The 24,020-nt window shown below is 38.0% G+C and overlaps 3 protein-coding genes across 13 annotated transcripts; 2 read left to right on the forward strand and 1 right to left on the reverse strand.

Moving 5' to 3' along the window:
- The first annotated feature begins 22 nt into the window (after positions 1-22).
- psenen (presenilin enhancer, gamma-secretase subunit) lies at positions 23-4,005 on the forward strand. Its single transcript, XM_061916022.1, has 4 exons — positions 23-147; positions 481-560; positions 2,310-2,414; positions 3,572-4,005. The coding sequence occupies exons 2-4, from the start codon at positions 500-502 to the stop codon at positions 3,709-3,711; spliced, it is 306 nt and encodes a 101-aa protein (XP_061772006.1). The 5' UTR covers positions 23-147; positions 481-499; the 3' UTR covers positions 3,712-4,005.
- A 4,228-nt stretch (positions 4,006-8,233) lies between these two features.
- hspb6 (heat shock protein, alpha-crystallin-related, b6) lies at positions 8,234-9,508 on the forward strand. The gene is given in 4 exon segments (XM_061916020.1): positions 8,234-8,355; positions 8,445-8,607; positions 8,776-8,898; positions 8,973-9,508. Coding segments are annotated over 4 exon segments (552 nt in total). The 5' UTR covers positions 8,234-8,248; the 3' UTR covers positions 9,132-9,508.
- Positions 9,338-23,996, reverse strand: proser3 (proline and serine rich 3). 11 transcript variants are annotated; one of them, XM_061916004.1, is made up of 15 exons: positions 23,906-23,996; positions 23,735-23,788; positions 23,591-23,651; positions 22,658-22,835; positions 22,331-22,572; positions 22,104-22,255; positions 18,715-18,812; positions 18,429-18,514; positions 18,214-18,347; positions 14,321-14,523; positions 11,103-11,746; positions 10,837-11,020; positions 9,909-10,062; positions 9,617-9,698; positions 9,338-9,473 (listed from the first exon to the last, which is right to left on the reverse strand). In XM_061916004.1, the coding sequence occupies exons 3-15, from the start codon at positions 23,599-23,601 to the stop codon at positions 9,416-9,418; spliced, it is 2,226 nt and encodes a 741-aa protein (XP_061771988.1). In that variant the 5' UTR covers positions 23,602-23,651; positions 23,735-23,788; positions 23,906-23,996; the 3' UTR covers positions 9,338-9,415. The 11 variants fall into 11 exon arrangements, 10 of the variants coding, with proteins under 10 accessions (XP_061771988.1, XP_061771990.1, XP_061771991.1 ...); XM_061916006.1 differs by having other exon boundaries at positions 23,735-23,794; positions 23,906-23,956; XM_061916007.1 differs by having other exon boundaries at positions 23,858-23,936.
- Positions 23,997-24,020: the final 24 nt, after the last annotated feature.

Below are 24,020 nucleotides of genomic sequence, written 5' to 3' on the forward strand. Positions count from 1 at the left end.
GAAACGTGTGACGACTGACAGCCATGAGACTTTCTGTCATACTCCCAAACACTAGACGGCGACATGCGGGTTTAGTCGGTACATGCCTAACCAAGGATGCAAAGAAGTCACACAGAAAGACGCGAGGAGTAGGAAGTAACTGAACTGGTTTGTTGCCATTTATATTTTCCAAACAACGTTTGCCAGTTCTTGTTATAAATACCTGATAAATTATACATTATCTATATTATAATATCATAACCACGCAAACCATAGAGTAGCATCGTCTTGAAATGCCAGAAATATGCCAGTATTTGATTAGGTTGTGCTCGAAGTAGTCGGAGGCTAAGCTAGCGAACTAAGATTGTTTTGCAAAGCAATAATATTTTCAGAAAATGGATGGATGGATAATATTTTCGTCATTTCGTGTTAATGTCGTTATATTTTCACATCAGTTTGTCAGGTTACCTTGTATGTTGAGATTGTTCCTGTTTGTCACAGAACATCCCACATATTCACAATGAACCTGGAGAGACTTCCAAACGAGGAGAAACTTAACCTGTGCAGAAAGTATTACTTGGGTAAGAGCACAGACACACACAAATAATAGATATAAGAACGAAATACTTTATAACAAACAATAATGTGTGGACACTAAAAGCAATCAGGCAGTGACGTCCACACCACTTTTTCATGAAGTCCAGATATATGTTTAACACTGTAGTAGGGCTGGGCGATATGGCCTTTTTTTTTTTAGATATCTTGATATTTTTAGGCCATATGGCGATACACGATATACATCTCGATATTTTGCCTTGGGCTTTAATTAACACTTGATACATATAATCACAGCAGTATGATGATTCTATGTGTCTACATTAAAACAATCTTCTTGAAACTGCATTAATATATGCACATTTTAAACTTTCATGCAGAGAAGGAAATCACAACTACCGTATTTTTCGGACTATAAGTCGCACCTGCTGAAAATGCATAATAAAGAAGGGAAAAAAAACAAACACATATAAGTCGCATTTTTGGGGAAATTTATTTGATAAAACCCAACACCAAGAATAGACATTTGAAAGGCAATTTAAAATAAATAAAGAATAGTGAAGAACAGGCTGAATAAGTGTACGTTATATGACGCATAAATAACCAACTGAGAAGGTGCCTGGGATGTTAGCGTAATATATTATGGTAAGAGTCATCCAAATAACTATAACATATTGAACATGCTATACGTTTACCAAACAATCTGTCACTCCTAATTACTAAATCCGATGTAATCTTATACGTCTAGTCCCTCACGTGAATGAGCTAAATAATATTATTTGATATTTTACGGTAATGTGTTAATAATTTCACACATGAGTCGCTCCTGAGTATAAGTCGCAACCCCGTCAAAACTATGAAAAAAACTGCGACTTATAGTCCGAAAAATTCGGTAAGTCAATTGATCAAAACTGTATTTAAGCTATGGCACAAACGTTCATATCATTTCCAAAACAGAAAGTGCAAGATTGTCAGAGACATTTTAAGTGTCACATAAAAATTAGCTGCATAATAGGAGATGAAATAGTGTTCGTCCTTCGCTATGTGGTAGGTTACTACGGACGTTATTAAATTCTGTAGTTTTTTTTTTCATACGGTGTTGATCTGGAAATGTTTGCCTCCGCATTTTGATGCTGTGGGCATGTGGCACCGAAGAGAGATGTTGATATGTGGAGTAAGCACTCTTCGTTCTCTAGCAGGTGACTTTTCAAATGATGCTACATATTAGCAGTAATGCTCCTTTTATATAGCAAAACTTTTGCCCCGCACTTGACAAATTACGGTTGTCTGTTCGACATATTCCCATTTGAAGTCAAAGCACCGCCAGACGATGGACCACCTGATGTGTTTCTTGGGAATTAATACTTACTTCATTCGCACCTTCTTTCTCTCGTATTACCACTCACACGGCTCTACTAGCATCACAGCTAATGTTACCCATGCCGCTACCTCTCTGCTCCCACAGGGCGTATACGTATGTGACGTATGTAAGAAGTGTGTTTGCTGTCTGTGAGAAGGAGAGACAGGAAAGAGCGAGAAGAGCCTGTAGTGTAATGCCCGCAGCTAAAAGCAACTGCGTGAGAACGTATACTTGAATATCACGATATAGTCATTTTCTATATCGCACAGAGACAAATCCGCGATATATCGTGTATATCGATTTATCGCCCAGCCCTACACTGTAGCTATTTAAACTTAATTTTACTAAATAGATTTGTTACTTGCTGGTGCAGGGTGCTGTTCAGTAAATTGTGTTAAATCATTTTTTCTTGCAGGTGGATTTGCCTTACTGCCATTCCTGTGGTTGGTCAACGTGGTTTGGTTTTTCAAAGAAGCTTTTTTTAAGCCAGCTTTCACCGAACAGCTCCAGATAAAAACATGTGAGTGCAATAACTAATAATAACTTAGTAACGGTACAAACAATAAATTAAACCTCATTGTAACGAATAACAGTGTAGGTCAGAGGTCACAACCTGTAGATTGCGATCCACCAATCAATCTTTGAGATTTTACTGATAGATCCCAAAAAATTGCGAAAAATAGATTCATAATCGCATCAGTGCCTTGCTACTTCGAGAGTGACCAACAGATCTGCAAACAAGCACGCATTTTGTTTTTTGAATAAAAACGTCTATGCTCTTTTGTTACATATTTTGTTCGATTTTGCAACTTTAATATTTGACTTCTGCACCACCGTATGCCACACTTGTTGCGCGATGGTCATAGCACCAGTTCGAACAAATCCTTGAGCTGACAGCCATGCAGATTGTTAAGACTGACTGTAATATCGTATTAAGCAACAACACCTTTTCCTTCAATTACCATAATGTTTTGCAACGGGAAGCTGACAAGCTAAATCATTTCTCACAGAGGGGTGTGCAAAGTGTGGCGTAGAGGCTTCTTTGTGCCGGAGACGTGTTTTTTGGCCCGTGTAGAAATAAAATTAAATAAAAAAAACTCAAGGAAAATTTGAAAAAATTGAATAAAAAGGCATAATGATACAATATTGATATTAATAATAACAAACAATTTTGTATTTAAATGCATCTCTTTTTTAAGCCTTTCTATCAAATTAAAAAGAGTTTCTAAAAAATATCATGACGGTTGGTGGATTATGCCACGGTCCACTTCCGATGTCGGGTATCTCGAGCTCCAAAAGGTTGGTGACCACTGGTGTAGATGAATGTATTACATTGTAACTGTTGCGTGGTTGCTGCTCTACACGTGTTAGCAATGTTGTCTCTTATGTAGTGGGAAACCATCAAGCCACAATTATAATATGAAACATGTATTTGTCTTGTGAGTTCACCATCTTAGTTTGTAATGTATGAACAAACTGATTTTTCATGCATATATATATATGTATATATATATGTAAGTACATGTTTGTGTGTGTGTAGCTATTGTATGTGTAAATAAATATGTGTGTGTGTGTAACTATTATATATGTAACTAAATATATATGTGTGTGTGTGTATTTAACTATTATTTATGTAACTAAAAACATATGTAACTATTTCGTTTGCTTTCTGTGTAGATGTGAAACGCTCTGCAGTGGGATTGCTGTTGTGGGTGGCAGTCCTCACCACTTGGATCACGATATACCAGCATTACAGAGCCGAGTGGGGTGAAATGGGAGATTACATCTCCTTTAATATTCCACTAGGCATTCCTTGAGTCCCTTTATTTGACTATAATATTTTTTTTTCTCCTTAAGATGAATATTGTGTTCAATCAATAATTCCAACTGGGTGTATGTGTAAAAAAATAGTTGGTTAAAGTTACATGATTTAGTTCTATCAAGACCAATTGTTAACGCAAGATATCTTAACTTTTAGCAAAAGTGTATTTAGGTTCATGTTTGAAAGTAGTCTAATTCTACCTTTTGTTATGGATGACTGTTAAAACACTGTTCTTTCAAATTCCAATGTGTTTTTTCCCCACCCCAAATTAAAACAATGATGTATGTCAGCATGTTCTGCAGCAGTATTATGTTGTTTGAGTTCTCCGTCATTATCTTTTCATGGCTCAACAGTGATTTAAGTTATGGACATGCAGTGCAGCAGTGGTCCCCTCAAGTCTGGGGAATTACTGGCGCCTGTTGTGAAACCCAATACCTTAATCCCCTTCTCCCCTTCATATGCCCCCTCAAACTCCACTGTCCTATCATCCTGTATGAGTCATAACATAATCAGTGCCAAATTTAGTCGGTCCAGTCAAAGCTTAGGTGACAGCTTCCACATTACTTAAAGGGGGAGCATGTGTCTGCCGTACATGTGACCGCTGACTTCACACCATTGTGCATAGAAAGATTCAGAAAGAAGGACGTATTCTTCGTTAAAAACAGAACAGTTCCTAGTTGAAGTTTTCTAAGCAATGGACAATAGTTCACTGACATTTATATAAGTACATTGGGATGTTATGTACATTTCTAGCTCGGTCTGTATAGTCTATGAATACAGTACAAAGTTATACATATAAGAAAATAAAAGCCCGAATGTCATCAAAAACATGCTCTACTGAGAATATGGTGGTAGGTGGGTCAAGGTGAGCAAACATAGTGCTTTTTTCTTCAACTCATGTCATAAACTTACCCTGAGCTCTTTGTAAACAAAAATGGTGATGACCATTTGGTATTTCTTCATTGTTCCAGAAGACATTTTGCATGGTAATTTCACTAAATGCTAGGCAAACATTCCGCCAGGAAAGAATAAAAATCATGCTTCAGCACATCAAACTACCAACCACGTGAATGGCCAGCATAACAATGACTGTTTTGAAAGCCTATGCTAAAGAAGTTGCCACATTTAAAAAAAATAATAGACATGTTGCTTGGCTGTTGGTGTCATTCTTGAGAAGCATAAAGTTATATATTCGTATCGGCTTGAAAAAAAAAAAAAACATTCTGCATCACTAGTTTTTATAGTCAACATATCAACTTTTCCCATTACTTTGACCTATTAGCTCTTTTATTCCACTTTGTTTTTAGAATGTACAGCATATTGTTTAAAGATGTGCCCCTGAGCCACACTTTTGGCATGACTGGCCTCAACTAAGGACCAGATATGGCCCGCCAGGGTCCAAAATCCAGAAAATAGAACTTACTGTGACATGATCGACTGTTCAGTTCGATATGAGAAGTACAATCTAATATAATTTGCCTTTGCATTATTTTCAACCAAGCAGATGCTAAGAAACCATGGTTAGTATCAATTTTTTGAAATATTACTTTGTATTATTTTACAGTTAACTTCTCTTTTTACTTGTTCTTGATTATTAAACACATTGCATTCTCTTTTTGAGGTTCTGAAACAAATGGGATATATATACAAGCCCCGTTTCCATTTGAGTTGGGGAATTGTGTTGGATGTAAATATAAATGGAATACAATGATTTGCAAATCCTTTTCAACCCATATTCAGTTGAATATGCTACAAAGACAACATATTTGATGTTCAAACTGATAAACATTTATTTTTTTGCAAATAATCATTAACTTTGGAATTTGATGCCAGCAACACGTGACAGAGAAGTTGGGAAAGGTGGCAATAAATACTGATAAAGTTGAGGAATGCTCATCAAACACTTATTTGGAACATCCCACAGGTGTGCAGGCTAATTGGGAACAGGTTGGTACCATGATTGGGTATAAAAGCAGCTTCCATGAAATGCTAAGTAATTTACAAACAAGGATGGGGCGAGGGTCACCACTTCGTAAGCAACTTGTCAAACAGATTTAGAATAACATTTCTCAACGAGCTATAGCAAGGAATTTAGGGATTTTAGCATCTAGGTTCCGTAAAATCTTCAAAAGGTTCAGAGAATCTGAAGAAATCACTGGACGTAAGCGATGATATTACGGACCTTTGATCTCTCAGGCGGTACTGCATCAAAAACCGACATCAGTGTGTAAAAGATATCACTACACGGGCTCAGGAACACTTCATAAAACCACTGTCAGTAACTACAGTTGGTCGCTACGTCTGTAAGTGCAAGTTAAAACTCTGCTATGCAAAGCAAAACCCATTTATCAACAATACCCAGAAACACCGTCGGCTTCGCTAGGCCTGAGATCATCTATGATGGACTGATGCAAAGTGGAAAAGTGTTCTGAGATCATCTATGATGGACTGATGCAAAGTGGAAAAGTGTTCTGCGGTCTGATGAGTCCACATGTCAAATTATATTTGGAAACTGTGGACGTGGTGTCCTCCGGAACAAAGAGGAAAATAACCATCCGGATTGTTACAGGCGCAAAGTTCAAAAGCCAGCATCTGTGATGGTATGGGAGTGTATTAGTGCCAATGACATGGGTAACTTACACATCTGTGAAGGCACCATTAATGCTGAATGGTCCACACAGGTTTTGGAGCAACATATGTTGTCATTCAAGCAACGTTATCATGGACGCCCCTCTTTTTTTCAGCAAGACAATGCCAAGCCACGTGTTACAACAGCGTGGCTTCGTAGTAAAAGAGTGCGTGTACTTTCCTGGCCCGCCTGCAGTCCAGACCTGTCTCCCATCGAAAATGTGTGGCGCATTTTGAAGCGTAAAATACAACAGCGGAGACCCCGGACTGTTGAACGACTGAAGCTCTACATAAAACAAGACTGGTAAAGAATTCCACTTTCAAAGCTTCAACAATTAGTTTCCTCAGTTCCCAAACGTTTGAGCGTTGTTACAAGAAAAAGTGATGTAACACAATGGTGAACATGCCCTTTCCCAACTACTTTGACACGTGTTGCAGCCATGAAATTCCAAGTTAATTATTATTTGCAAAAAAAATAAAGTTTGAGTTTGAACATCAAATATTTTGTCTTTGTAGTGCATTCAATTGAATATGGGTTGAAAAGGATTTGCAAATCATTGTATTCCGTTTATATTTACATCTAACACAATTTCCCAACTCATATGGAAACGGGGTTTGTATATGTATGTTTAAATATACACATATACTGTATCTGTACATATATATAGATGTGTGTGTGTATATATATATATATATATATATATATATATATATATATATATATATAGCAGCGCTGCAACAATCAGTTATGATCCAGTAATATTAGTTTGTTCGATTAACTAAAGCACACTTCAGCCTCAATGCGTATTTTGGGGAAAATTGTTTAAATTAACAAAAATGTTTTTACTTGCCATCATTGAACTTGCACTTATAATGTATGCAATGACAAAAAATAAACTGATGTTTACTGCAACACAGATCACTGTTGTATCTAGTCAGGATGTATTTTGGAGTACAATTTGTCAGTGACCATACTAGTCATAGTCTCCCTATAATAATTTTTGTACTGATGTATGGCTTGACCTTATCATTGACCTTACAACAACACATCTACTGTTAAGGTTAAAAAAAAAACGCGTGTGGACAAAATAAATTGTGATTGATCTTTGTATGTACATGATTAATGTGATACATGTTGTGATTATTCTCAAGTTAACTTATTTTTGAGAGTTGTAATATAAATGTGTAAAGATAATTTTACAAGATGTAAAAACAGATTCGCTCAGGAACTCAATCAGTTAATGTACACTATACATTGGAGTAAAGGGATAAATATTTGTATGTGTAACTGCAATACAGGTTGAGATGTAAAACCACTAGCAGTTAACAATTACCGTAACGTGTTATCAAACCAAACCCCGTCATAATATTTTAATACAACCCTCTGTCTACCCCACCTGTTATGTGATACCAATCACTGGTCCAAACCTTTCTTCTCGTATGTACATCTACTCACCATGAACTAAGCTATAATAACAAAGGAGACTTTGTGCTAATAAAGGAATGTTTTGACTTGGTACACTGACTTAATTGAGGACACAAAAGGGTGGTGGCCCACGTGCACTGACATGTGTTTGTCACGCCCCTTCTGTCTGTCCCTGTCTGTCTGGCTTTATTGACCAAGAGGGGTCATCACTATGTCTTTTGAACTTATTTTTGGCTATGGCTACTTGAAAAGTTTTGGACTGATGGCTTAATCATTGAGGTTTTGTTCATAATAACAGCACAATTATCCCTGACGCAAGTCTGGAAACAGATGGTGATGTTAACATTCATTCAGCAGTGAGCCTGTGACAGCTGCTTCAGTCCCCAAAACAAACTGTGCCGCTGCACGAACAGCCTCCCAAGGGTACGCATGATAAGAACATAACAGAAGCAAGGTGCCCGGATGAATTCCCCACATTATGCAACTGGACTATAAAGCCAAGCTATGCTCAGCAGCCTGAAGTCACACAGCCACTCACATTCGCCACAAGGAACTTGATACTCTGACTGCGTGCTTCGAAGAGAGGTAGGCTGTGGCCACTGAATGACTTGCAGTCTGCCTTTCTGCTGCCACAACTGCCTTTAAAAGTTCTCATCCATTTTCCCTCCTGTCAGATTTAAAATGGATTTCATCCTGCCACACACACTCCCGGTTGGTGGTATCCAATGGGAAAAGCTTTTACCCCCCCTTTTTCCTCGTCTGAATGGGACACATGGACAATACAACTGGACGCCGAAACTCGTAATCCCAGAGAATGATACTACCAGTGCTGCTGAGGTAAATCTGTTTACTAATTGGGTTCAATATGGTTGGAGTTTGTGGGCTTTATATATGATCATTGGATTCACGCTGAAGCTTGTTGCGACAATGTCAATAATTCATGTTTCTTGTTTAATATTTTATTAGTTTTTTCAAGTATTTAACAATGACGTCAAATGTTGGCAGGCAACATGTGACGATAGTGGATTCACAGTACAAGTGGACGTCAAACACTTTGACCCTGAAGATCTGCTGGTCAAAGTGACAGGAGATTTTATCGAAGTACAGGGAAAGCATGAAGAAAAAAAGGTGGGTCTATTGCTGCATTTTAAGTTATGTTATCCACGCTCTTAATAATGTATTCCCTTTTTATGTTATTTTAGAAGGACCGTCCCGGCTTGACAACACGGCAGTTTAATCGTCGCTATCGAATTCCAAAGGGAGTGGACACCATGGCTTTGGAATCAGCCATTTCTCCAGATGGTGTCCTTATCGTATCTGCACCCTTGCTGGACACAGACAAGTTCACATCTCTGACCTAATCCTAGTACTACTCAGCAAGCCGTCTTCACAAATCACACAGTAGTTATGTTCTAATGCGGTCTTTGAGGTTTGTAAATATTGTTCTACAATTACCCATTATTCTTTCATAAAGTTTCATGAAAAATGCACAGTGTAAATATCCAGTCGACAATTGAAAATTGATGTGACCTTTGTATCATGTGGTTGTGAATAATGCACCAATGCATATGTCAAAATGTTTTATTATACATGTATTTCTGCGATAAATACAATATTTCCTTGCAAAAGTAAAGATGAAAAAGCATCATGTTGGAGAAACCTCTTGTGTAATCAGAAATTTGTACATCATAGAGTTCACTTCACTGAAAAAAATAAATAAATGCAACATTATTGCTCATACATTGAAGGTTTTATGACTAAAAAAACGAATTACTTTGAAAAATGTCAACATTGTAATAGCTTGAGAAGAAAATGTCTTACTGAGCTTTTTTGCTCCTAATTTTACCTGATCTGCTCCTTCACCCATTTTCTCTGTGTGCGAAGGACTTGTAGTAAAGGATCATCTGCAAACTCTATCTCATCCGAATCTGAGAAGAAATAACCCAATATCAATTTAGAAAGAGAGAATCAAATAGTATAGCCTTCTCTAAAAAGGATGGTTATTCTAAAGATGTTTTTCCAATTAAATCTATTACTACTAGAATGCAAGCGGGTTACAGCGGCCCATGTGTCAGAAGATATGCATCAGAATTAAGAGTGGGCTAAATGTTGAGTGTTGTGTTGGCCCCCCGGCTCACCTTCAGCCTCTTGGAGCAGCTGGGACATGACCTCCAAAGAGTTGTGTGTATCACAAGGTGGATGTGAAGATTGAGATGGTGTTGGGAGTAATGGGACAGCTGCAACTTTTGCAGGAGACGACTCAGTCGGTGGGAAAAGGACCTCTGAAACAACCTGCCATGATCCAATTAAAACATTCTAATGTTTAATATCTACATTACGATGAATATTAGTAGTATGATAAGCAATCACACATGCTTATGACTTCGATCTTTGTGAAGTGAATTATATTTATATAGCGCTTTTCTCTAGTGACTCAAAGCGCTTTTACATAGTGAAACCCAATATCTATGTTACATTTAAACCAGTGTGGGTGGCACTGGGAGCAGGTGGGTAAAGTGTCTTGCCCAAGGACACAACGGCAGTGACTAGGATGACGGAAGCGGGAATCGAACCTGCAACCCTCAAGTTGCTGGCACGGCCGCTCTACCAACCGAGCTATGCCGGTTGGTAGAGCAGTATTCTCTTGTAGGGTTAGGGTTATGGTTAGTCTGTCACTGCATGCCTTCATCCAAGATGCACACTTTGGGTGGAGCGATCCTTAAATGTGGGAGTTGCAGGTAGAGTCTGACCTTACGCGTATTTAAAGCATCGATGATATCAAAATGATCACTCTTCCAGTATAGTAGAGTACAATAGTTTGTTGTGCTTATGCATAACCTTTTTTAAGTTAAATCAGAAAGTTGATTTGGATAAAATTGTACTTTATTTCAGTTTATCTAGTTTACATTATATTTAATGCGTGAAAAAATTAGATTTTTATGAGATTATTTTTGAAGACCTGGCCCTGTGCAAGTGTTCGATTTCATGATAAGGTTGACACAGTGACATATGGAGAAATATTTTTGTAGGTGGTATACAAAACATTCTCGCTGTGCACATGCTCACCTGTTTTAAAGATTGCTGAACTGGAGAAAACGGTGGTGTATGGTTGTCCTCTTTTGTGCGGATCTCCTGCTGTTGCTGCTTCTGATGTTCTATCCGTGACTTGTTCTTTTGTGGAGGTTTCTGATGCACAGAACTCTTGCTTGTGATGTTAGGACTGTCAGTATTTTCACTACGTTCATTACGCCTGCAGGTACAATTACGTTAAGCATTCATTTTACGTTGAAAATGGTCATGTATATCATTGTGTGCATGTGTCTGTATTTTACCTTGCTGACTTTTTCTGCTTTCGTATAGCCCCGTCTGTCTGACTTTCTCCCAATTGTATTTTCTGGGCCTTGTCCTTTGGTGACACTTTAGTTTTAATATAACCTTCTTCTCTGGGCCTAGAATGACAACCTCCTTTTATACATTTATAAGAAGTGACACCCTCTAAAGGTCGAGCAGGAGAACTTTCATCTAGAGGGCTTAAAGGAAAGCCACCTTTGACAGAAGAAGAATGACGTCCTACTTCCACAGGTATAAAAATATGGCCTCCATTTGTGGGTCTACAAGTCCAACCCACTTCTGTAGTTATAGAAGAAGCAGGAGGTGGTGATGCAACATGTCTATGAGCAGGCTCCTCCATGTACGTATCTTTAAAGTTTCCAGACACTTGTGTTTCTTTGCTTGAGGTTTCTTTTTGTTTGTGTGAACTTCCTTGCAAATTGCTACTGGGAGACAATGAAGGACAAGGAAAAAGATCACAGAGTTGATGCATATGGGCAGGAACACGTGCAAGAGACTCTGGACGGGGGACTGACGAATCAGACACAGAAAATGCAGCCGAGGGTTGATGTCCATGGGTTTCTTTGATTTCCGGCTGCGGTACAGCTCCTTGTGTGGGCTCAGTGCACTGAACAATTTGCTGTTGCTATAAATGATACAAGGTAAAGAAGGTGGTAAATATGAATTTTTTTTACTTTCATACCCCATAATGAAAATTAATTATCCATGAAAACACTTTGAAAAAAATCACATGTAGAAAAGTATTTACAGCATTTGCTCAATACAACTTTAACAGTCTTTTTGAATACGATGCCACAAGCTTGGCAGACCTGTCTTTGGGTATTTTTGCCTATTCCTCTCTGCAGCACCTCTCACGCTCCATCAGGTTGGATGGGAAGTGTTGGTTTTCATCCAAGATGTTTCTGTACATTGCTGCAATCATCTTACCCTCAATCCTGACTATTCTCCCAGTTGCTACAGCACCATGCCACCACCATGCCTCCCTCTTGGGATGGTATTGGCCTTGTGATGAGCGGTGCCTGGTTTCCCCAAAACATGACGCCTTGCATTCACGCCATATAGTTCAACAGGGTCTCTGCAGGTATCAAAAAATCACATTTAAGACTTTTTAAGACCACCATCCATTTTCTACCGCCTGTCCCTTTCTGGATTTTTGGGGTGGCTGGAGCTTATCCCACCTTAATTATAATGAAAACACTATTTCATATCTATTACAGACAAAAAAGTACAAAGACAAAGGAAAATCAGAAGACCAGAATGAATTATAAGTGTATAAATTAATTCACTGTTCTTTTACATTGGAAAACAAAATGGTTAAACTAACTTAATACGCCAGAAACCGCTATAGTAATTTAATTGGAAACAATTATAGCAAATATCATAAAAGCCTCTTTATGAATGTAAAATAGCCATTTTTCAGATTTGCCATAGAACTGTTTTCTTGCAAAAGGTGCAGTGTGCATCATATCAAGTCTTTTCATGTAACAACAACCAGAACGTCAGCAATGGTAGAGGAAAGCACATCAATATATTGTCTGCTAAATGGTTAACTTTTGCAGTATTTCAGAATTGAGCAAACAGATAAAAACATACACAGTACTACGACTGTATCTGCACAAAGTTGTAAGAAACAGAGAGTGCAGGCCGAGCAATTGTCTAAAAAGAAAGAAGGCAATTATGGCTTCAAACAAAGGTCCTAAACACTTTGTACATTTCCATCCAGCTCTTTGACCATGCATTAAATTGATCATTCTGGAGCCACAAATCGCTGAACTTGCCCTGAGAGACGGCTTTCCCAACATGCGAACCTGAGGCGCCATCCTTGGCAGGGGCCACCAAATTGCAGAATGTACAAAAATAATAACTTAATAATTCAAATACGTAAAAAAAAAAATGTATGTACAATGCACAATCTGTACACTTAATTAGAATTTTGTCTTTGAAAAAAATAAACATATGACCTATGATGTGACGGTACTTGTGCCATGAACCTGACTGATCTACTGCTGCTCCTGCTAATGCTGGTGAAATGCGATGTCACGTTTTATGGTTACATTACAACGTCCTCAAATATCGAAACATTTAAAAGCAAGACTGAAGTTTATGCATGTTTTAAATAAAAATAACATTAAAAGATTTTTAATACTTTTCAAAATCGTATTTAAATTTTTCTTATGAGATTTTAGGAGAAGGCTTCACGGTGGAAGAGGGGTTAGTGCGTCTGCCTCACAATACGAAGGTCCTGCAGTCCTGGGTTCAATCCCATGCTCGAGATCTTTCTGTGTGGAGTTTGCATGTTCTCCCCGTGAATGCGTGGGTTCCCTCCGGGTACTCCGGCTTCCTCCCACTTCCAAAGACATGCACCTGGGGATAGGTTAATTGGCAACACTAAATTGCCCCTAGTGTGTGAATGTGAGGGTGAATGTTGTATGTCTATCTGTGTTGGCCCTGCGATGAAGTGGGGACTTGTCCAGGGTGTACACCGCCTTCCGCCCGATTGTAGCTGAGATAGGCGCCAGCGCCCCCCGCGACCCCAAAAGGGAATAAGCGGTAGAAAATGGATGGATGGATGAATGGATTTTAGGAGAATTTTATACATTTTAAAGCCTTAAATTCAAATTGTTGGATTCAAGACTGTTTAAGACCCCGCTTATACCCTGTTCAATGCTTGCCTCATCAGACTACAGAATATAGTTTCTCATAGTCTAAAAGTCTTTCAAGTGCATTGATTGGTGGACTGCTGCTCAGATGGTTATTCTTCTGGAAGGTTCTCTTCTCTCCACAGAGGAATGCTGTAGCTCTGAGAGAGTGATCATGGGGTTCTTAGTCACCTCCCTGACTCAATTAAGATGAACACAGCAATATACAGAGTCATCCCGGATAACAAAGATGAATAGGCAAAAAGGAATTGGCAAAACTGCCTAAAGGATTACCAATTTAGCTAGTGACATAGTATTAGAAAATACTTGAAGCTGTGATTGCTCCCAAAGGTGCATCAACCAAGTATAGAGCAAAGGCTGTGTTAATTTTAATTGATCATGAAGTATGTAAACATTGACTTGGCAAAGGGCTTTGATTTATTGTTGTTTGTAAATTCATGTATATTGTGATTTTGTTTTGAGTTGGAAAACATTTGGTACATCCTGCTTTGAATTGTACAGGTGTATCTAATGCCCAGTAAAGAATGAATGACCCCTACCTTGTAAGGCTGCTCGTTTACTGAGGAAACAGGTAGAGTGGAGTGAAAAGAGGACAGATGAAGTCCGGAAGGTTGCTGAGACTGACACAGCTTGCTGGCCTGTTCCATCTTTCTGCGAAGACGCCACTGGAAAAGGATGTCCTCTTCCGGGCGTGTAGGAGGCGCAATTGATGTAGTGGCAGTGAATCTTTGGAGGGGCATTGCTGCAAAGACCAAAATATACAAATGACACAGACATACATTTTACATTGTAATGCATAAATGAGATTATTTGTATACTTAGCCCTACGGGTCAAAATATGAATATTATAATTATAGCCAGAGCGTTTTTTTTTTTGTTTTTTTTTAACCTAAAACACAGGCGCTAATTGGAAGCACACAACGCTTGAAGAGAGGCTTGTTATATAATTTTTTAACTGTAATAATGCTGTCTAGTGTATGAGAATGTGGAAAGGACAGTAAAGTGGTGCCTCAACTTAAGGAGTGTTTTAAGATAAGAGCTCTCTCTAATTGTTATTTTTTAAGTTGCAAACAAACATTTAAGTTACAAGCATCCTGCCATTAATTGGCAAAGCAAATGTCAGTGAACCCCGTAAGATCCGACCAAAATATTTAGTTTTGCTCACTAAATAGTTGGGAGATTTAACAATTTGATTTGGAGAAGTCTGATTTGACTATCAACCTAGCAGTCGAATTGTCTGATATTAATAATACCTACACCCTTATTAATACCTGCTGGTACAGGAGATGCGAAGGGAGGATAAACTGATGGTGTTCCCCATGTCTTCTTTGAATATTACAAAAATATTTTTGTGCGCAGACAAAATAGTTTTAAGACAGCAATAGTTCAATTTAAGTTCTGGCTGTCACTTCACTCCCTCAAAAGGCTGCATTCCGGTTCCTCTAAAATCAGTTGGCATGTTTAAACTTCCCACATTCATATTGTATAAGATCTATTTGTCTGCAGACAATAATATTTTATGAATAGTGTGGGGAGCATGTTTCTTCCTGGAGGACGTGATTGAAGGATCATTGGGATGCTACACTGTCGGACACGGAGCTCGCCATGACATTGAATTGAGATGCTGGGATACACCGCCTTGTCCCGGAGGTGTGACTCTCTCGGCTTACATTCTCATTACTTTTAAATCCTTTATTTAGTCAAGTTTGATGTCTTCTTAGCACTGCACCAGAGCCGAGGCCCCTTGCAAACTGTTGGCTAGCCTTTTTTTGATGTGGAAAAAGTCAAGATCTTTGTTTAGTTCACTTTACTCTAAGACTGTATATCTTTTATAATTACCTTTCATTAACTTGAAAATATGCATGTATAAAAGTGACACCTATTGACCAGTCAGTATACACTACTACATGTTCTCATCTGTTTATTTCTCTTAAAAACCCCCACTATAAATGTTATTTTGTTTTTACAGTGGAACCTTGAATTACAAACTCCTCTATATGCAAACTTTTCAATTTACGAACGTTTGGATCAAGTCAAATGTGTCTCTATTGACCAACGCTTCATTCAGGCACATGCAGGCATGAAAGAAGGGCAAAACGTTGGGCAGGCAGAGCCTTCCAATTCACTTGTGCAGGAGAAGTCATGTCTCAACACTGCAGCATGTGTGCCTTTTCTTTCTTTTTCGGCTTTTGACAAGTTTTTTCCATTTTGCTAACTCAATAATACTCCTAAAAATTTAACAGGTCAGCATAGAAAGAAGAAGGGTGCCGCTGTGGAGTTTAAAAAAAGACTATTTGCCAGGAGTACATTCATGGCACTTACAAGCATGACCACAGCACAGCAAAGTAAGTAACCACATCAAGTTTCAATTGTTATGAAGGTCTCTTCTGGAAAAAGATGCCAAAACAAAATATCAGGGAAAGAGACTATCTTTTCTCTTTACAGAGCGGCCCCTCACTCTTCCAGAGCACAAACACGCAGACACGTACGGTTCCCCTTTACCCCTCGCGCCACCCTGTTTCTTTTTCCCTCCTGTCTGCTCTTTTCTCTTTAGTTCCGTGCTGTTGTTAATGTGTGTGCAACAGTGCATTAGACTTTTTTAAATGTTTATTTTTGTAGCAATATGGTTGCTGAAGATAAGGTTTTGTGTGATTTTGTTTGTGAGTGGGCAATATTATGACTTCTGTGTGTGTGCGTGTTGGCAGAGCAGAGTATACAGCTAATTGCAGTTCTTTTGACTTTATTATTACATACACAGTTGATCCATCAGTCCCTTGTTATGTTTGTTTGACATACAGCAAGGTGTTCAAAGAGTACACACCTTCACTAAAATGCGGACTTTTGTCAAGGCTGGAACACATTATCCATATTTACATAGTTTCTTATGGGCAACCCTGCTTCAATATATGAACGTTTCTATTTACAAACCATGTTTAAGAACCAAATAAATTTGGGAATCAAGGTTGCACTGTATTTATTTATGACTTTTCAACCGCTTGTCACTCAGAACAGCTGCACTCGGGCAGAAGGCACGATACACAATGGACAAGTCGCCACCTCATCACAGGGCCAACACAGACAGCCAAACAGACAACATTCACACTCACACACTGGAGACAGTTTGTCACATTCAGAAAAAACCCACAAGATAAATTCAACTGACTGTTGACGAAAAAAAATCCAAGGAATTTGATTCAACAATGAAAAATCTTAGTTGGAGACATCCCTACTCGCTAGCAATAACTTAAAGCTAAAGATGGACATAACTTTTGTTTTTCCACGCAGGTAAAGGAGGAAAGTGTGTGTGAAGAACAGTGCTCAGAAGAAGAAGTACATGATGGTTATTGAATTAAAGAAAAAAATAATCAAATGACAGACCGCGCAGCAGCCTTGGCAAAGCAGTTGAAGCCTTGTACTGCTAGACTGCACCATATATAAGCAACGTTTATCAAAGAAAATATAGGGAAGCTTCTGGTAGTGTTTTGACAGCAAAGCAACTTCAGGGCGATAAAGTCCACTCTCCAAGGTAAATGCTGCATATTACTTCATTCGTTAGGAGTGAATTCTAATTTATTGTTGATCATACAATGCTTCTTATCTAAAAGGTTGTTTTTTTCTTTTTAAATGCATGCTACATGTTGAAATAGAGATGTTTTGGGTGGCCAAGCGTCAATTAAATTGATTTCAAATCATTTCAGTGAACAATGTTGTTTTGAATAACACGTGCTTTGAGTGAAGAACTCCGTCGTGGAACCACTTAAGCTCGTAAGTTCGCTACTACTGTATAGTTTTCTTTAACCACATGATCAAGTGTAATGCACAACATAGTAGCAACAAAACCCACACTACTGGCGGTGATTAGTTAATTGTAAAAAGTACAGCAAGAGTTTCACATGAGTTTCAAACCAACAGCTAAGCAGGTTTTGAAGTGCGTGCTAAAGTAGATAAAGCTGCTGCAGCCTGATCACTCATGATACTTTAAATGCAGCCTCTGCCATCTCGTGAACTTAATAATGACAACATCAGGAGGTTGTCGACAGCCACAGCTAAGATTGCCAGTGTTTGTAGACCTGAGGCTAATTCGAGCCTTTGCCAATTACTTGCGTACAGTGTATCCAAACTTTGAGTGCAATAGAATGTTTCACCTTCCGGGAGGTGCTGAGAAACAGAAGTGTCTAAGTCAATGGGAGAATAGTCCAAGGTCAGATTTGACTGGGAACACCCACATTTAGGCTTGCTCCACCCAAAGTGCGTAGACTTAAGTCAAGGGGCAGAATTCTGCGCAGCCAGAATCCACGTATTTGCACACTTTTTTTCACTTAAGCCAACAACTATCTGGATAGAGGCGTATCTCGGCATTCACAGAATACAAGTTTACACAAGGAAGCTCGAAAAAAAGACAACAAAACTACTGCTGCAACTCATGACTCACCAGCTGTAGATGTTATTGTGGTGTTAATCATAGGTCTGTACACTGGCTCAGCTTTATTGTCTGGATAAGAGGGCTCATGTCTTCTCAAGCCATCTGAACTGGCAGGCATCAATCCCTCACTGAGAACATGTTCACTGTAAAAAACAAAACAAAACACTAGCTAAAATTCAACTAAAGGAAATAATTATGACACTGTTAAGAATTTCTCTGCAAACCCTCTCTGCAGAAGTCTGCTGGTCTTTTCTTGAAAGTGAAGTAGCTCCGCATCCTCAAATTCACTCTGACAACTGTCAGATAAAACCTGAGGATAAAAAAATGCACTGAATTCAAAGTGAGACAATTCTCTTAAGTAGTTTATTGTAAAAAGAAGTCACCCAGATATTCCATTCACAAGGGGAGGCAAATAAATCTGCATTTTCTTAAACATATTACCCCCGAAAAACATGGATTTTATGGCATGTCAAGGAAGCCTTGATTTTGGATAATTCTCAGTAAACTTACATATGCGTCCATATTGCAGTCTCCTCTACATGGTGAAGAATTGAAGTCTTCATCAAACTGACGTGTTACTGAACTGAGGAGCTCTCGTCTGTGGTCATCTGCATAATATGCAAAGCATTGTATTACAAAGTGTGGCATATTTTTTACATTTAATGAAAATAATAATAAAATCACTGATCTATATCTCTCTCAACACTTACTGCAATATTCTCAAAAAAAGTAACAGTAAACTACTTGCAATGTGTTGGAAAATAAACAAAAAGTTACGGTCGACTTTAAACTTTCAAAACATCCACAAATGAGCACAAGATTGTCTGTAACGTGTACAAACCCCGTTTCCATATGAGTTGGGAAATTGTGTTGGATGTAAATACAAACATAATACAATGATTTGCAAATCCTTTTTAACCCATATTCAATTGAATGCACTACAAAGACAAGATATTTGATGTTCAAACTCATAAACTTTATTTTTTTTTTTGCAAATAATAATTAACTTAGAATTTCATGGCTGCAACACATGCCAAAGTAGTTGGGAAAGGGTATGTTCACCACTGTGTTTCATCACCTTTTCTTTTAAAAACACTCAATAAGCCTTTGGGAACTAAGGACACATTTTTTATGCTTTTCAGGTGGAATTATTTCCTATTCTTGTTTTATGTACAGCTTAAGTTGTTCAACAGTCCGGGGTCTCCGTCGTGGTATTTTAGGCTTCATAATGCGCCGCACATTTTCAATGGGAGACAGGTCTGGACTACAGGCAAGCCAGTCTAGTACCCGCGCACTCTTTTACTATGAAGCTACGCTGTTGTAACAAGTGACTTGGCATTGTCTTGCTGAAATAATCAAGGGTGTCCATTAAAACGTTGCTTGGATAGCAACATATGTAGCTCAAAACCTGTACGTACCTTTCAGCATAAATGGTGCCTTCACAGATGTGTAAGTTACCCATGCCTTGGGCACTAATGCATCCCCATACCAATCACAGGTGCTGTCTTTTCAACTTTGCACCTACTGTAGAACAGTCCTGATGGTCCTTTTCGTCTTTGGTCCGGAGGACACGAAGTTCACCGTTTCCCCCAAAAAATTTGAAATGTGGACTTGTCAGACCACTGAACACTTTTCCACTTTGCATCAGTCCATCTTAGCTGAGCTCGGGCCCAGCGAAGCCGGCGGCGTTTCTGGGTGTTGTTGATAAATGGCTTTGGCTTTGCATAGTAGTTTTAACTTGCACTTACAGATGTAGCCACCAACTGTAATTACTGACAGTGGTTTTCTGAAGTGTTCCTGAGCCCATGTGGTGATATCCTTTACACACTGATGTCACTTTTTGATGCAGTACCACCTGAGGGAACGAAGGTCCGTTATATCATCGCTTACGTGCAGTGATTTCTCCAGATTTTCTGAACCTTTTGATGGTATTACGGACCGTAGATGGTGAAATTCCTAAATTTTTTGCAATAGCCCGTTGAGAAATGTTGGTCCTAAACTGTTTGACAATTGGCTGACACTTTTATTCACAAAGTGGTGACCGTTTCCCAATCCTTGTTTGTGAATGACTGAGCGTTTCACGGAAGCTGCTTTTATACCCAATCATGGCACCCACCTGTTCCTAATTAACCTGCACACCTGTGGGATGTTCCAAATAAGTGTTCGATGAGAGTTCCTCAACTTTATCAGTATTTATTGCCACCTTTTACAACTTCTTTTTCACATGTTGCTGGCATCAAATTCTAAAGTTAATGATTATTTGCAAAAAAAAAGGGTTTATCAGTTTGAACATCAAATATGTTGTCTTTGTAGCATATTCAACTGAATATGGGTTGAAAATGATTTGCAAATGATTGTATTCTGTTTATATTTACATCTAAAACAATTTCCTAACTCATATTGAAACAGGGTTTGTAGATGACAGAGTAAACATTGAACAATAATGCATAATTATGATAAGACAACCTTTGGTGTTTGTTTACCAATGCAGGCATGTGTGTGCATTGGTCACGTGTAAATATGCCATCAGATAAAGCACACTGTTTGTTATCCATCCATCCATGTTCTACCGCTTATTCCCTTTTGAGGTCGCGGGGGGCGCTGGCGCCTATCTCAGCTACAATCGGGCGGAAGTTTGTTATGATATGTATTAAATACACTCAGCCTAAATTCACACTTTGGGAATGAAGAATATATTGAAAATCACTTGACTAGGCATATCACAGTATCTCAAAAAAGTGAGTGTATCCTTCAACCATTTTTACAATAGTCCATATTTTCTATGGAGACCACTAGAGATTAAGCTTGTATATTTTTAGAGTACTCAGTGTACAGCTGAAATCAAAAATTTAATTTATTCAGTAACAGTCTTCAGCATTAAGGATTTTTAACCGTGAACATTGTTTCTCTTCTCATGTTGAGGTTGGGATGTATTTTTAAAGGGGTGTGCTCAAAAAATCAATTCAAAACCAAATTACAGTTCTTATTTATTCTGATTCTAAGTTTATTCATAATATTTAAAAAAATTTTTTTTAAGAATCCATTTTTGTAAATGTTTTTAGGCCATCTCGCTGCAAGTCTAGTAACACATAGGCAACTAAAATAAGTTTAGTAACATGTAACCTGTTTTGAAAATGTTTTATTATAATTACTGTATCAAACAATACATTGCGAGAATCCGTTTCACTTGGGAATCATGTTGTATCGAATCGTCAACCAAAGACTCATAATCGGATTGAATCGTTACGACCACCCAATGATTTCCACCTCTTATAATTTTTAAACTCTTCTTTGCAGTAATAAATACACATGTATTTTGTTGAGGTTGAATAAAGCCTTGTTTTGGAAGTTTTTGTGTGCCATGTTGAAAAGATGATCTCATTATTTTTATTTATATTTGTTCATTAATTACGTTTTCTTCCACACATTTCCCTATTATAATTACAGAGTAAAATTTCTAACAATTTATTGCAACTTTCCCATTCTCACACTATTTCATTGCCCCAAACATCTGAAACAACTACTTTCCATTGCAATGTTTGGGAAGAGAGACTAGTAAATTTCTGTCAATGTTCAAAAACATTTAATTTTAAGATACAATAAATGCATGTTTTGTTTGCTTTGTTGTAATCATGTGCTTTTGGGGGTAATGGTTACAAAAAACACTGATTAAAAATGTCATTAAATCACAAAGGGATGTATTAATGAAAAAAAATAAGCCTTGAAACACTGCAACTTTTCGAAAATGCTGCCATGAAAAAAAACCAGCAAAATCCTGTAGGGACTGTTTAGACCACAAACATTTTTAGACCATTCTCTTCCTTGTTTGAAAATGATACTGATTTAAAACAATCGATTAATTCTGAATTATGGTTATTATGTCTATGTCTGGAACATACCTATGTGTGGGGTTTTACTTGGTGCAGAGCTGGGCGGTAGAGATGAGGAAGACAGCCGCCAAAAAGGCGTTGCATCCCCTTCAATGACAGATGACATCTGCTGACGCTCCTCTCGACTCTTCGGATGTCCATACCGAAAGTGATCAATGTATCTGTGAGGACAATGCCTATTAAAATCAGTATTATATATTTAATTATCCTCCAGCACATATTTGTGTGAATCGTACGTATCCACTCGTGAATGCTGTTGCTGTCCTAGACGAGAGGAAACTGTAGCTTGTTGAGGCCTTGAAGACAGCATCAATATTATATCTGTATCAGATAAGGTTGAAGAACAATCATTGTCCATGGAGATTCCAGATTGAGCAAGAGAAGGCTGTCGTTTTTCAGCAGTCCATTGATCCCCATGTTTTTCAGGCCTCTGCACTTTTGGATTGTCTTTCTGGTTGGAGAGTACAGGAATCAAACTCTGCAAAGAGCGAAAATAGTGAGGGTGAAAAAAACATATTTCCAGAAATATATATTAACACTGCAGTTGAGATAGGCTCCAGCACCCCCGTGTCCCCAAAAGGGACAAGCGGTAGAAAATGGATGGATGTATATGTTGACACTTGATTTACAGCTGTGTTCCTTTTGTCCGGCAAGGCTTTATGACGAGGATGGTCGAAGGGAGCCTTCCCTGTTGGAGGGGATGCTGGTTGCGGGGTTTTCAACCTTGTCATCACAGAGTTCCTAGAATGACAAAATCATTGATTGTTGAGTTTATTTCAAACATACATGCATACAACATGATACATCACAATTTCCAGTTTCTCTATTCAACATGTTTGAAAAGGAGTAGGAAGAAGTAGAGCTTATTTAATCCTACTCCTTTTCCTTTACCTAGCAGTTGCTAAAACCTTTGTTCACTACATAAGTATTAACAATAAAAATAAATAAATACATAATAATTGGTAAGGTAAGTTATATTTCATATGGTGAGATGAGTAAGATTATCTTGAAAATTAATGGATTATGAGATAAATTCTGAATGTTTATCATGGTTCTTCTTCTTTGTACTTTGTAAACACCTTAAGTTTGATGAGTTTCTTGAAGTGGATCATATTAGTACATTGTTTGATTTCTTTGCTTAATCCATTCCATAATTTAATTCCACATACTGATATACTGAAGGTTTTAAATGTTGCACGTGTGTACAAATGTTTTAAATTAAAATTTTCTCTAAGATTATATTTCTCCTCTTTTGTTGAGAATAATTGTTGTGTATTCTTGGGTCTTATAGTTTGCTTTGTGTATAATTTTAGCTGCTTGCAAATTCACTATGTCGTGGAATTTCAGTATTTTTTATTCAATAAATAAATGGTTTCTATGTTCTCTATATCCAACATTATGTATTATTCTAACTGATCTTTTTTGTAACACCGTGAATGAATGATTGTCACTGTGAGCTGTGGACAAAAACAATCACGTTTTTTAATGTATCTTACCTGGATTTCATGTCAGATTATGTTGTCACGACTCATCACAGGTGGTCAAACATATTTTCTCCTGCAAAAACACGTTTTGAAAGAAATAAATGTGATTTTAAGATACCATCCTTTTGAATCCCAGCGAGTTTTAGTGACATTTACGTTACTTGGTTACAGTACACGTGTCTTTACGGTAACTTTAGCCACGTTATCCACCTGCGCCTCAAGAACACAAACTGCACGTTAACTCACATACGACTCCCCAGTGTAGCTCTATAAACATACATGTTTCCTTCAAGTCTTCAACCTTAATATTTCTGAGCTTTTAACTACCTTGCTTGTCGTCAACATTCTCGTCAAAAAATAAACTGCTGGTCGTTATCGCTCAAAGACGAACAACCAATAGAAACCGGCCTTGTAATGATAGATGTGGCAGTTGTCCAATCAC

This window comes from Nerophis ophidion, linkage group LG11, assembly GCF_033978795.1.
Source record: "Nerophis ophidion isolate RoL-2023_Sa linkage group LG11, RoL_Noph_v1.0, whole genome shotgun sequence".
In the NCBI taxonomy this organism is placed as follows: Eukaryota; Metazoa; Chordata; class Actinopteri; order Syngnathiformes; family Syngnathidae; genus Nerophis; species Nerophis ophidion.

Coding starts and splice junctions, on each gene's coding strand:
- psenen (XM_061916022.1), top strand. CDS start 500: ATGAACCTGGAGAGACTTCCAAACGAGGAGAAACTTAACCTGTGCAGA. Junction 561..2,309: donor GTGCAGAAAGTATTACTTGG/GTAAGAGCACAG, acceptor TTTTTCTTGCAG/GTGGATTTGCCTTACTGCCA. Junction 2,415..3,571: donor ACAGCTCCAGATAAAAACAT/GTGAGTGCAATA, acceptor CTTTCTGTGTAG/ATGTGAAACGCTCTGCAGTG.
- proser3 (XM_061916004.1), bottom strand. Junction 22,256..22,330: donor CAGCATTCACGAGTGGATAC/GTACGATTCACA, acceptor TTGTCCTCACAG/ATACATTGATCACTTTCGGT. Junction 10,063..10,836: donor TTCAGCAATCTTTAAAACAG/GTGAGCATGTGC, acceptor GGATCATGGCAG/GTTGTTTCAGAGGTCCTTTT.